The following is a 14,252-nucleotide window of genomic DNA, read 5'->3' as shown; positions in this document are numbered from 1 at the left end:
GCGTTAATTACCGAAGAGAATGATCGATTTTCCAAAGGAGGACCCGTTTCCGTTTCTGCCTTCGATATCGATCCCCAGCGTTGGATCGAACTCGGGTTTCCCGTCGCTGCGCACTGTTCATTATCTTTTTTCGATAATTAAGACGGTTTCCCTCGTGAGATTGCGCGCGTTAACTGATAACACGCGTCATTTAATCAAAATGTTATTATAATACTAGTACGGTAAGAAGAGAGAGAGAGAGAGAGAGAGAGAGAAAGAGAGGGAGAGAGAGAGAAAGAAAAGAGAAGATGCAAATAAAGCCCGAGAGAAAGGGCAATCGAGAGAATGGGATGAAAGAGTGAAAGGTTTTGATCGAGCGAGCGCGCTTTTAAATATACACATCGACTGATTATCGTTAAGGATGGATCGCTGGAACGAAGATTAGCGACGAATTTTATTGTCGGACTTATAGAGGAAATATTTCTGATTAGGTGAAACGCCATTGTTTAACGCTCGTGCACGGGGCAGGAGCACTGCTAATTTTCGTTTGGCCGTCCATTCTGAGACTTAACGCGAGCTTTTTGTCCACTTTCTTTCCCAAGGTTCTTTGTCCGGAGAGCTTTCACGGACCACCCCCGTCTTCACACCGTGTTTCGATTTACGGTTAATCGATTTCTAGGATGCACGAACAAAATATTTCTGTAATCACGCGCCACCGCAACCGAGTATTGGGATGCGCGTCGAGCGGAAGGGGATGCAGTGTCTTCGTTCTCTGAAAAATCAAACGAAATCGATAAACAAATCCGTTCTGATGTTTCGAGATGGAACAAGAGCGAACATGGAAGAATTATCCTTCAAAGGTTTACCGAATCTTGAATTGACCTTGGACAGGATACCGGGCCTTCTGCAACGCGACCCTGAGAAAAGTAAACGCAACAATTACTCTCGAGAGACACTTTTCACATGAAACTAAGAAAACAAACACTTTGAAATCTAAAAGGATCACCCTTCAGCCTGTCGACGACGATCACGATACTCTGTTGCATGGACATCTCTCTTGGTATACGCAAAAACGGCGGAAGACGACGAAGAAAAAGCTGAAAAAGAGCTGAAAAAAATGGGAATCACTAGTGTGTACATACCAGGACCACAGGTTCGTTAATTTTACGGTAGGCGAATGAGGGGAGGAAATAAATAAATAAATAAATAAAATAAACAGCGAGGCGCACGGGGAGATCGATCCTCTCGCCTCGCGATTTAGGTGAATATAGTTCAGTGGTCTTCGAACTGTGTTCCGCCGCAGCCCAGTGGATAAAATTCCAAAGAGACTCTAAATAAAAAGACTTTTCAATCATTTTTCCTGACCCTCGTGCATTCCTCGGGCTAAGACCAGTTTCTTGAAAATTTTGAATGAAAGACATCTACTTTGTTGGTTCAACGCGTACAGTAAAAAATGAATGGAGAATTGTTTCTGCGACTGTTTCCGAGGTATGTACGAGAGTCGACAATTGTTTGCCGAAGGCGTGGTGGCTTCGGCGAGCCGACAAAATTCGAAGACCACCGACATAGTTGAATCCGGCGTGTCTTGTTGCGCGCCTGACGGACCGTGACCGGTCCGGGCTGTTCGCGGGCCCGCGCGCCACAAACATTATGTTCGGGACGCGCAGGCAGGAAGTGTATAGTGTTTAAAAACTCGCAGAAATCAGCCAAAGCAACTCTACCCTCAGCCCTTGTTATACGAGCCAGCAGTTGAACAATGATATCTGATTTTTATCGCCGGGGAGCAGTAAATAGCACAAGTGAAACCGTTTACTAAGTACATTTGTTATACACGCATATTGTTATCATTGCCACGTAAAAGCAATTATTAACTCCATAGCCTGGGCCATTGTTAGTTGAACGAGAGAGCCAGAGACTGTTTCTTGAAGTTGGGTTGCACCGTTTCAGTCCCCTGCACACATACATACACACGCACACGCGCACGCACACACGACTTTTCCCCCAAGCAGAACTGACCGAGGTAATTCCACGTGATGCGCAACACTATCTCGATTACACACACACCCCTAACTTTCCACCCCCGCAGTTTCGCGGGTCGCGTGCGCCTAATTCGACCGACTCACCTGTCGGAAGATGTGTTTAACCCTCTCGCTGAGGCGGAGCGTGCTAACGATGTGCCGGAGACATTAATCTTGGGACTCTCGAGCGGCGGAGGCCATTCTTCTTGCCTGAAAAATTCACGGGGATTATTTACCGTGCTCCACATCCCTCTGTTTTTGGTGGGTTCGATGATAAATCATTTTTTCGAGCAGAGGAATTTATGCACTCCTGCCTCTTTCTTACAAATTAGCTATTATAAATTAATGTAGTCCGTGAAATCTGTACTAAATACTCAATTGTCGACTAATTTTCGATATTTGAATTGTTATCATTTCGTAAAAACGAGTCGTACGACAACGCACTCGAACTCATTTTAAAGCTAAAATAGGCTCTATCTTCTCAACTTTACATGATATAACAAGTTGAAAACTGAAGATATCGGTTTATTCGAAAATGCTGCGAATTGGAAGGTCTCCAAAACCATTGAAAAATTGTTTTCACGAATGACGCTATCATAGATTTGGAGAGTAGAGTCTCCGCTTTGCATTTGCAATGACCCCTTGAAATTTGGTGCACGATTCTTTTTAGTCATTTTATGGAACAGAAACGAGAAACAAATCTACCTTAAAGTGGGCAGTACGGCTTTCGTTCAAAGCTTACAAAAATGTTTAACAAAGAAACATACAGCAAAGTTTAGGGGGTCGTTGTAAAAAGGAGGTTCCAATCTTCGTATCTACGATAAGATCAGTCGGGAAATCAATTTTCTCGAATGTTTACAGACCTATCGATCCGTAACACATGTTGCAAAAATGAGAACAATGCGTAGCGAAAGTAGAATGTTTAAGCTTTAAAATGAATTCAGGTTTCAATATCGCCAATTTATCAGTCTACAATTTAAGATTATTTCTTATCACGTTAAAGACTGTCTATTCAACACGCCTGCAACTACCAATGTATCAACTTTGCAACAGTCCAAGCCAGATAGATAGGATGATTGCTTGTCACAGCGACAGGGTTAAACGTTAGCAAGCGATCCCGATAACCTTTAAACCGAAGTATGGAATTACATTATGTCCTGGAGGACAGGGTTTTACCGGGACAATTGCACAAAGGGTGTAGAATCTACACCGTAGTTGAATATAGTAACAGTGATCCCGGTTGTTCGCAGTTAGGCAGAATATGGTAAAAGGATCGCTGTAGAAGCTGCCGCGCCATGGGTCCGTTTAATCGGGGATTCAAGAAGATTTCTCTATCTGGCACAGTCTCCCCCCATGGTGCTGCTCAAGATTGCTCGGTCTCACAGATTGGGCATACAAGAGGTTTAACAGTGACCGCTAACGATCACGCCCCTAATTTCCGATTGGTAGAATAAGTGGATTAATCGGGTGTAATGGCTCCCAATGTTTCCGGATCACTGGATCCTGGCAGATGGCACCAAGGATTGGCAATTACCGTAATACCTTTGCAGCTGGCAAGGTAACATTTATGTCCTTTATCATGATGTATTGCCTCCGTTCTTGATCCCCTGAACTTTTCCTCGGGTTTTCATTGGAACCTATCACAAGTTTTCTTCCTCGCAGTTAGACACCAGTCCTTTCCGATTCCTAATTAACAGTGTCCACGAGAGCAACTTTTGTGGAGACGCCAGCTGCAAAAAATAGTAACACGGATTAGAGGTTCGCGTTACATTTTCCCGATTTATAATTAACTGTTGTCTCTTCCGACAAGCGTCTCCGCGTTTATGGGAGATTCCCGGTGGTCGGGCAACTTCGCCGGAAACGCTACAACGGTTCTACTTCGCGAGACTTCGGATTAAAGGTTAAAATAGTGGTCTACCCCCGAATGTTTCTGCAACAATGCGTTCACAATGCGACGCCGTTCGCCTGTTAACCGGGCGATTATTCGACCATAAGCGCCTGTATAGACGTAATTATCGACGAATAAAAACAATCCGATGAATATTACGCTGCGATTTGTGCAGATACAATATATATATATATATAGTTTATACTATTACAGATATTATATGTTACAGTTGACTACAAGATTAATTAGATAAATAAATGGAACAGTAAAGATCGGCCGCGAGGGCGGCGCAGATTACCCCGACGAGTTAACTCGTCCTCCCCGGTTAACAGATCGAACGTCTCTCGCTTTCTTTTCATGATTTCTCCTGCCTCCCCCAGGTCCCCCGTCCTCCCCTGTTCCCCCCCTATCCGCGTTATCATTCGTGCAACCCTGCATCAAGGAAGTTATCGAGACAGACAGAGAGGAGAAAGAGAAAAGAGATTATCGTAAACTAACTGCCGATTTCTCGGTAACAATGGCGACGCCCATACATACGAAGTCTGTAATCGAAATGCTTTATATTTTTACACCGAAACAGAAGCAGTATAATAACGTACAATAAACAATAAACAACAATGTCCTTCCATACGCAACCTCAAGATGAAGACAAATGTTAAATTTTTATTTTTACAACAACAGCCCACTATCACTTCCGATATCTGAGCTATACTCGAGCGTATCTCGTAAATAGTTTGAGAACTATCTAAGTAGGATATTTAAAAGGGGGAGAAATGAGAGAGAAGGAGTGTTGGCCGGGGATTCATTTTCAATCGACTCACCAACCACCGATCTACCGATACACAATTTCTATACTTCCGATCGAAAAAGATAATATCCGAGAAAGAAAGAAACGAAAAAAGAAAGAAAGAAAGAAAAACGAGCACACGCAGTTTGTAAAACGATACGACAGTTCGCTGGTGATAAATATCATAATTTTTTCGCTGTCATTCGTTTTTCGCGAGTCGCGCCGATATATTGTAAAACGGAGAAAAAAAAACGAACGAACGAAAAGAGAACGAGAGAGAGAGAGAGAGAGAGAGAGAGAGAGAGAGAGGGAGAAAGGGAAGAAAACGACGAACAAAATCAAACGATCATTTCGAACGGTAAGAGATGGCCAAGATGGCGGCGGAATAGTCAAAAGCGAGGTGTCGCGACTCACACATAGTCTGTCCGGATGCTAATAATGTCACTGTGCTCCCGTCTGTCGTACGATAATTTATATTTCGCGTGGTCGAACTCACTCGTGCGAGAATCAAAAGAATGCGTGAAACACCCGATCGGTACCAAAACAAAAACGAAAGGAAAAAAGAAAAAGGAACACGAGTCTCGAATACTGATCCGTTTACTTCGTAAGGAAATAATGTACATATGTAATTTAAGATAGCTGTATATAAAAATATACACATCACCGACACGCGCGACACACGAGTATACTTCTAGACGTATAACGACAGGAAGGTTCGCACAGCGTGCTGTGTCTTGACAAATTCAAAATTCGAATTGTTTCGCGCGAGCGTTATTTATTTCACCCTTCACTTACACGGTTGGTTCCACTTGGTTCACGTTGGCGCTCGTGAATAACGGCGAAAACACCGCCCGTTCTACCCGCTCTTCGTCATTCTGCATTCGCGAGAAACAATCGCACAATTTATTGTCGCCTGTTCAATTGAAAACTGGGCCACGTGACGGGCCCCTCTCATTGGTCCATCTTGTCACGAGGCGGACCCGCCGACGGGTTTACTTCTCAAGTTCAAATTACGCGCCTCGAGGTGCCCATTAACGCTAAATCCAACCCGGCTATTTCAGCTGACTTACTTTATGTGATTTTTTATATTATATACTATATATAATATATAGATGATTACTATATGATTTTTTATATTATATACTATATATAATATATAGATGATTACTATATGATTTTTTATATTATATACTATATATAATATATAGATGATTACTATATAATTTTTTATATTATATACTATATATAATATATAGATGATTACTGTATGATTTTTTTATATTATATACTATATATAATATATAAATGATTACTATATGACTTTTTATATTATATACTATATATAATATATAGATGATTACTGTATGATTTTTTATATTATATACTATATATAATATATATATGATTACTGTATGATTTTTCATATTATATACTATATATAATATATAGATGATTACTATATGATTTTTTATATTATGAACATGGTTTCGTGGACAACGATCGAATAAATTTCATTTTTCCCAGTACATTTCATAGTAAAATATGCGCAACCATTGCATTCATTATTTCCGAAGGGAGTATAATAATAATTGAACATTACTATCGTTTCGTTAGATCGATCCGATGTAAATCAGATTCTCAAAATGTAACAAGTTTTCGTTTACAACGACTGACTTGAGGTTAATACCGTATTTAACGGGGAGATTATCGTGTCCCCGAGATATACGTACCAAAATACGTCCATAAAGGAACAGATAAACGGGACTGCAGACGGATTTTTAGATATCGAGGCAATTCTCATAGAAAAGTTCGCCATTCGGTGGTTCGCTTATGTGTCGCCAACTGTTTGGGTTCGGGAAGGGCCGTAGTTCACAATACCTTTACAATGGCGTTTGGAATTAGAAACAGCACGCGTGACAACCTTCCATGTAACAGCATCGATGGCCAATTAGAGACACGCTAATCACAGTTCGGGATCTAGATTTGAAAAATGGCGGTCGGTTAATTGGCGGTCGATGTTGGTCATCGAAATCCAAGGTCCGTTATGGGAATCACGGGCCGCGAATTACATACGAAAACTATTTCCGTTTCTAACCTGTTGGGCAAGTTTCGATATTATTCCCCCCCGGGGGACGGATTCGAATGAGACATACGAATAGTTGCCCGAGTTTCTTAAACCATGAATGTACGTAATACCTCAGAGACATTACGATAACGATACGTAAATTAACGAAAGAATTTTGTGATCCGCGGTGTATCGTAGATTATTGCCGAGACAAGTGGTAATTTCATACGACAAATAATGAAATATATACGAACGCGAATATTTATGTACGTCGACGCGAAAACAAATATTCGAGCCCACACGGCAGCACACCGCAAAACTTTCGTTCTGTGCCCGTTTCTACACGTTTCCGTCATCGCGCGAACCTATCGATAGATATCGATCTATCCGATTTTTCGCGCGCCGTGCGATTTCATTCGATATAATTGCCGTTGCTGCTATATATATATCGATCTTCGAATTCGAATTTGTTCGTAGATGTAACAAAGACTTTTGTATTATGATTCCGGGGAAAGAAAAAAAGAAAAAAGAAACAAAAGAAGATGGTAACGGAAGAACGTTTTCTAAAATTAATTAAGGAGACCATCGACGAGCATTAAGAAATCAAATGATAGTTTATGTTTTTAAATGACAGCCTCGAGAGTATGTCGTAAGGAAAAACCGTACCGACCTGTACGTGAAAGTATACGTATCCGACAAGGGAACTTTAATCTTTCGATATATCGCGCGAGAATACGTATCGGGGGAATTTTCTTCGAGGGCGCAATCGTTTCTCGCACGTTTTTCAAAGGTTTTAACGTATTTTACGTGGTCACGTGGCGGACGAACGAGGGAACGGCGCGAAAATCAAAATTCTACGGGTCGAAATTCATATTTTTCACGGCTGTAAACCACGGAATCGTGTCGTGGACAAATAGAGAACACGTTGGAAATCGGTCGAGGAAGGTTCCCCCGTGAGATAGGAGACGCGTATTTAAATAAAGGGTTTTTAATACTTCAAGTTTTATCGCAATTTTCATCGAAGTCATTTCAAATGCGAAGACAGTCTTTTTCGTCTCGAAGTTGACACTACTTATTTTAACGCGCATCGAATGCTAGGACTGTGTTCGTATTACGATAGTTGTTAGCGGATGAACGTTTCTCGGTCGCTGGAAACAGAAGTAAAAAAAAAAAGAAAGAAAAGAAAAAGAAGAATAATCACGGAGGATCGAATTTTTGCGCGAAGAGAGAAAAAGAGTACACGATCGTACACGCTTACTGGGAAACATGTATATGTATTTCAAGACGTCTTTATGCAAAATTGATGAATGTTTTACGTGTACTAAAATGTTCCCTTTTAATCCTATTAAGACTTACAAAATATAAGTATTATACTTTACTTGTATATATACATATGTGATAAAAAATATATATATATACACCTGGTTTTTCATGTCATATTTATATTGTATCCTTGCTATTTCTTAATGTGAACGTAGTCGAATCAATGAGTATGTATATTGTTTATTAAAAAAAAAAGGCACACATCAAACGTATTCACTTTTATTTCGCAAGATTATCAATTCAGTTCATTCACACGCTCTCGCAAAAATTTCCTAATTTATGTCAACACAACGATGCACCGATATTGTAATATAAGTTACAATACATTCTCGTGTATGTACTTTGGTATTAACGTGCGTTTTGCATTAAGTCCACGTTAATAAAAGTTTTAACAAATCCTTTCCATTCTGAACAATTACACCGTTACATTTATAAACGATATTTTTTTAAATTATATATTCTTGTGTACAAACTTCACTCACATTTACAAAAATCAAACGTCAGATATATAAAATAGGAAAGTACATTTTAAGTCAAACAAAAAAAAAAAAATTGATACAATTTATACTGTGTACATATATATATGTCTTCTGTATATTATTACCTTAAAATTATATTGTTAAATCATTGAGATCAGAAAATATAATTCAATTTTTATGTTTCCCCAAAGATGCACTTCTGTGGATAAATAATAATTTACGATCACATCGCAACATTGCCCTGCAACAAAAAAGCTGGCTACGTGTCATTCGACGGTATCACATTCAGTTCGGAAGCTGTACTGATACTTGGCAGGGTGCTATCGCTCCAATCAGGATGAGGATAACTCCTTGGAGGACTTGGTATGTTCACCGGCATTCTACTTTGCACTCTGATGTCATGGAAGATGTTATGAAACTGCTCCGATATACTAGAACCTATCGGATTATTATCTAAATTACTTTTTAATTTACTGGAAGCATCGATTAAGCTGGATTTTTTGCCGAGACTCTGTTTCTCTTGTAGTTCCAAAGTTCTTTGAATTTTCGGTTCATCTTCTGCGTGTATTCTTGTCTCGAAAAGCTTTTCCGGAGGCGAACTTAAAGTCTTGAAATTACGCAAGTTATCGCTCCTTTTCTGAACCAACGTAAACTCCCCTTTTCCTTTGTTAACTGAAAATATATTTATATTTTCTTACATTGAATAGTCACTTTTAAAGAATTGAAGATGATCTTCATATGTGACCACCTTGACCACCACCTTAACTGACTATTGTACCTGATTGATTATTTTCCGTACAACCAAGATCTTTGTAAGACGGCAACAGCGTGAGCGAGGATTCTCCACAAGGTAAGCTAACAAATTCCAAGTTAGCAGAGTCTTTAGTTTGATATTCCTTGTTTGCCTTTGTCCGCTTCTTTTCCAAATTCCCGATTATATTCTCAGAAACAGTTGTGACCTTTTCTGGCTTTCGTATAAATCTTCGATGATCCATATTTTTGGAAGGTTCCTGGCCTACGATCGACAATGACACGTCAGAAATTTCGTGGCAAGAAGTACGTATGTTCGATTCTCGGGACGACGAAGAAGTTGGCGAAGAACACGCGAGACCTCCATGTACCAATGAAATCATAGGATTGTTATCTTCGTGAACATATATATTCAAGTTGCACAGTTGATCAGAAATTTGATTTTGCAACTCCCTAGAAATTTTAAAACATTATTCTCCATTTGAAGTTATTGATATACGTTGTAGCTTATGGTGTTCAACTAACTTAATAGAATTCCGAAGTTCGGTTAAAAGTGTATCCTTGTACGAACATAATACCGACAGTTTGTCCTTCTCGAGAGTTAAATATTGCACCTCTAAATGCCTCTGCCTCGCAAGTTCTATCTGCTCAGCAATACTCGTTCTTAAATCTGCTATTGTCTTTTCCCTTGCCCGCGCTACTTTTATTCCATCCTCTAAGTCATTCCCCAGTGCTTTTATAGTCGTTTCTAAATGTAATTGTCTTTCCTGAGCTTTGTTTATCAATACATTTTGTTTTTGAACTTGCCTGTTTAAAATAAAATACTTTTCAATTTTCTACGTTCGACAACACTAAGTTCTAGACATTTTTAAAATCTACCGTTGTAAAGAGTCACGCTCTTCTCGCAATGTTTCGCACGTGGTGTTCATTTTTCTGCTTGTTTCTTCCAATTGAAGTGTAGTTTCTTCTAATTTCGAGCGTAGTGCTATTGCTTCTGGATCCTAGAAGTTAATATTTTTATAATGTACAGTCGATAAATACAGCTTTCTACAAGTCTCCAATAAACATACCATGGCAATTGACTTCCCAAATTCTTCTGATATTATAAGCAACAGTTGTTCCATATTACTTAAAATCTTACTGGCTTTCTCACCTTTGACCAAGTGCTCTAATTCTTTCATTAAGAACCCTAAGATACGTACTGGATTGAATGCTTTATATCTGTCATCAATAGAATCAAAAATTCCGCCGCATTGTACACCTTTATCTAAAACTAAGATAGAGTTCACAGAGCTTGATAACGATGTGGTAGATGGATGTGATGTATGCGGGGTGTTCCTCATCTGCTCTTCTAGTTTCTTTTGAGAGCTTGATTGTCTAACAGGAACCTCATCCAAACGCTTCTGCTAAATACAACGAACAAAGTAATTATCTCACGGTATGTGTACTCTACAAGATATGAAAAGTGTGTATACTAACGTCATGCCTTTGACAATTTAAAGATTGCTTCTTTGAATCTTTAGAATCGGATCTATTCTTTATTGGTTTTGGAGCAGGTGTCCTTTCTGTAAAATGTTGCAAGGTTTGTTTCATAGTTGCACGGTTCTGTTTCCTAAAAATTCTGGCCCAGTTTTGGTGAGGATCACCGCTACTTCCAGGTTTTCTTTTTTCCTCTATACCCTTCTGACTAGTGGGACTACTGCTGACCATGGTGGATGTACGCTTACGTCCCTTTGTTTTGACAGTGACTTCAATCAAGGTATTATAATTATCATACACAACCAGACCACCTGCAGGTACTTCGGATGTAGGCTAGAAACAAGTAAATATACGTCATCTTTACACAATAGTAATTTTACGCACCATCATACTTCCAAAATATGCGTTACCGAAAGTTGCTTGTTCTCAACAGAATATTTGCCGGACTTAATGGCGACAGTTTTGCATGCAGCGTTTGTCTTACTGCTCATTATGCTGAAACATTTAAAAAAACAATTTCATTTACTCGCGATCAGTTCGAAAATCGACGAATTTTCGACCGTTAGGATCCATCTAACCTGACACTCGATTCAACTCACGTCCATCGTGCACTAGAAAACTCACCGTAGTGTGCTGTGGTGTTTGTCAGTATATTTCCTCTGACGCTACATTGTCATGCATGTTAAATAATTTAGCATAATCACTTTGTCCTGATAATACGTGGTAAATTGTTAATTAGTGACGGGAATAAACAAACACGTACACATATAGTGTGTAGTGTTTAACTTCAAAACATTATTTATTTAGTAAATAGTGTAAATTCTATGTTAATTTCGAAATATTAATTTTCACCTTATCACGTGTGGAATCGTGTTAAGTTCCTTTCTTTCTTTCTCTTTTACATTATGATTAAAATAATCGAACGCAGTCTTTACAAATAAATTGTTGTTTATATTTATTACAAGTATAGCACATTTTCATTTTATGATATAATTTCATTTATAAATTATCATACATGGTTTTGTGAGATTTGAACCATTAATTTTAGCCATTCGCTCTTACAATATAAAAGTGTAAATATACAAAATCTTAAGCCTAAATAAACTATCATACAACTGTATATTACATTCTGCTATTTATTAAAATTATATTGTATATTGCAATTCTGGTATATAATTTACATATACTACATTATTTATCGTGTTTCGACAATAGATTATAAATATCGCTTCTATGCTCGCCTAAAATACTGTAAAATTTCTCGAAAAATATTTTTGCAGATTCTTCAATGTACTCTCTCCTTCTGCGTACTGCATCTAATTTATCTGTTGCTTCTTCAAGTTCTTGTACAATCTTTTCTCTAGACGGAATGGAATCTTGAATCTCCTTAATATCAATTTGTAACGCTTTTATTTGTTCCCTCAATTTTGCTTCTTCGTTCTTGAAGTCAGTTTTAATCTTACTGATGAGATTCTTCTTCTTCTTTATTTCATCGCTCCAATCCTCTTTCAATATTTCCAACTTTTTTTGAAAATCTTCTAATTTGTTGGAATTTAATTCAATTAAAATTTCTTTCTCAATGATTTGTTTCTCCATTAATTCTTTGAAATCATTCATTAAACTAACTTTAGCATGTAATACATCCATAATTTGAGGATGTGACATACCAGTTTCCGGCATTTTTAATTCTTCCAAATCGACACCCATATCTCTGCTAAGGTGCATAAATATTTCCTTATTATATGCTAAGACCACCTTTGTTAAATTGTGGTTAATCGATGCTAATGTAATGTCCATTGTATATATATCTTTCTTTATGTCCTGTAAATGCTCATCAAATTGTTGCATGTAATTCTCAATCTTTTTGCACTCCTCCAGTATCTTATTTTTCTCTGTGTTAGACATTGGCTGCTGCTTAATCTGTATAATTAAATTGTCACGGCATATGTTTTGCAAACGAATCTGTTCATTCAGAACATTGCAGTCAGCATTTATTTTTTCTGTGTCAGAAATAATCGTTTTTACATAATCTTCTTTTGCTCTGATATCGCTGATCTGCTTCTCCTCGTCATTTTGTAAACTTTTGAGAATTTCCTGTAAACGACTTACATCTTCATCTATTTTCTGCGTCTTTTCTTCAACAGTCTGTAATATGTTTTCTTTCTCCTCTAACTCACATTGTACAGTAGTCAAGTCTTTTTCAACAAGACCATGCTGATCTGTAAGTTCTTGCAAAAACTTCTCAACCATTGCTGCTTCCTCATCAAGTTTTAAATCATTCCAAGCATTGTACAACTCAATCATAGAGAAGAAGGTATTCTTGTACATATTAGCTTGCCTTTCATCTCCCATGAAAGGTAAATTATCTAAATTATAATTTTCCAGAGCTGCTTCTCTAACTTCGCAAATTTCCACCAACCAGCAGATCCAGCGTAAAACATTGGGCCAGGAATGCATGGCATTAGCAGTCTTCAACCAAGATTTAGTAATAACACCAGGATAATGAAGCTTTTTAGCAATCTTTGGCAACTCTTCCACATAATTAGTATTTGTCAGAAATGATTTAATACCCAGCATTTTAACTAGATAAGCAGAAATTTCTACAAACATTTTTAGAGTAATAGGCTTTATACTACCATTGCTATTAAGCATATGAATAAGCTGATTCGCATTGAAATATGTATCTATCTTGTTAAGCATATAAGCCTGATAAGTTTTGTCCGTTAAGGGCCTTGTGTCTTTCTTGGAGCCTTTGGTTCCAAGACTGCTGATACGATCAGCAGATAAGGATCTGGGTCCAGTTGGTAAAGCTGAGTGAATTCTGCTGGAATTCCCAACCGAAAGCAGTGCAGAATGCTTTGCAGCATTTATGCGTGGTGTCCTTGGAGTTGTTGGTCCATGACGAAGTGGTGTTTTACCTAAAAAAAAAAAAAACAGTGTTAGCATCTTTTCCCATACTGTTCTACTAGTTCCCATACTGTACTAGTTCTATTATTTACATTTTTTTTAAAAGCAGCTATGCGATGTACATGCGTCAGTAAAGTAAAATGCGCTACTTCGACAGTCTGCGAGTGTACCGTCAGTTGTTCACAGCGTTCAAATAGCCCGGGACTTTTCGACAGAAAATCTAAACAGCGCGATCGCGATGCTTGGAACTTAAACAGTTAAAACAAACGCTATTGCGCTGTTCGGTATTTTTTGACCGTGTTTCTCAATAGTCCCTGAGACTTAAACAATTAATAAAATGTAACGAAACGAATAACGAACATTTACCTGTCGGTTTTATACTGGATGCCCTAGTACTAGTTCTGTCGCATGACTTCGTTCGAGGCCTGGGAATAAAAGAACTTTCAGCACCAGTGGAAGCCTTCGGTTTCAATGTGTCAGACCTCTTTGATTCAATCGTAGATATTCTTACTGGATTCGTAGGTGACCTACGACCCACCGAACTGCTTCGCATTTTTGATGACATATTCACACTTTT

At 38.4% G+C, this 14,252-nt stretch overlaps 2 protein-coding genes and 1 long non-coding RNA gene across 6 annotated transcripts; all 3 read right to left on the bottom strand.

Annotated features, from left to right (window-relative positions):
• Positions 1-981: 981 nt before the first annotated feature.
• LOC143260113 (uncharacterized) lies at positions 982-3,709 on the bottom strand. Its single transcript, XR_013034199.1, has 3 exons — positions 3,532-3,709; positions 2,103-2,207; positions 982-1,087 (listed from the first exon to the last, which is right to left on the bottom strand). It is a non-coding gene; the product is annotated as an uncharacterized LOC143260113 (long non-coding RNA).
• Positions 3,710-8,263: 4,554 nt separating this feature from the next.
• On the bottom strand, positions 8,264-11,572 carry LOC117220210 (uncharacterized). 4 transcript variants are annotated; one of them, XM_033469954.2, is made up of 8 exons: positions 11,347-11,572; positions 11,179-11,263; positions 10,769-11,101; positions 10,360-10,695; positions 10,169-10,290; positions 9,815-10,096; positions 9,318-9,742; positions 8,264-9,211 (listed from the first exon to the last, which is right to left on the bottom strand). In XM_033469954.2, the coding sequence occupies exons 2-8, from the start codon at positions 11,257-11,259 to the stop codon at positions 8,799-8,801; spliced, it is 1,992 nt and encodes a 663-aa protein (XP_033325845.2). In that variant the 5' UTR covers positions 11,260-11,263; positions 11,347-11,572; the 3' UTR covers positions 8,264-8,798. The 4 variants fall into 4 exon arrangements, with proteins under 4 accessions (XP_033325845.2, XP_033325847.2, XP_033325846.2 ...); XM_033469956.2 differs by having other exon boundaries at positions 10,360-10,692; XM_033469955.2 differs by having other exon boundaries at positions 11,393-11,572.
• Positions 11,573-11,698: 126 nt separating this feature from the next.
• Ndc80 (kinetochore protein Ndc80) lies at positions 11,699-14,240 on the bottom strand. The gene is made up of 2 exons (XM_076524783.1): positions 14,042-14,240; positions 11,699-13,686 (listed from the first exon to the last, which is right to left on the bottom strand). Exons 1-2 carry the CDS (start codon positions 14,238-14,240, stop codon positions 11,960-11,962), a joined length of 1,926 nt encoding a protein of 641 aa, XP_076380898.1. The 3' UTR covers positions 11,699-11,959.
• Between the last annotated feature and the right edge of the window lie 12 nt (positions 14,241-14,252).

The sequence above is a fragment of the Megalopta genalis genome, chromosome 10, assembly GCF_051020955.1.
Source record: "Megalopta genalis isolate 19385.01 chromosome 10, iyMegGena1_principal, whole genome shotgun sequence".
Taxonomy (NCBI): Eukaryota; Metazoa; Arthropoda; class Insecta; order Hymenoptera; family Halictidae; genus Megalopta; species Megalopta genalis.
Note: the sequence above shows the minus strand (reverse complement) of the source record. Positions and strands in the feature narration are given on the sequence as shown.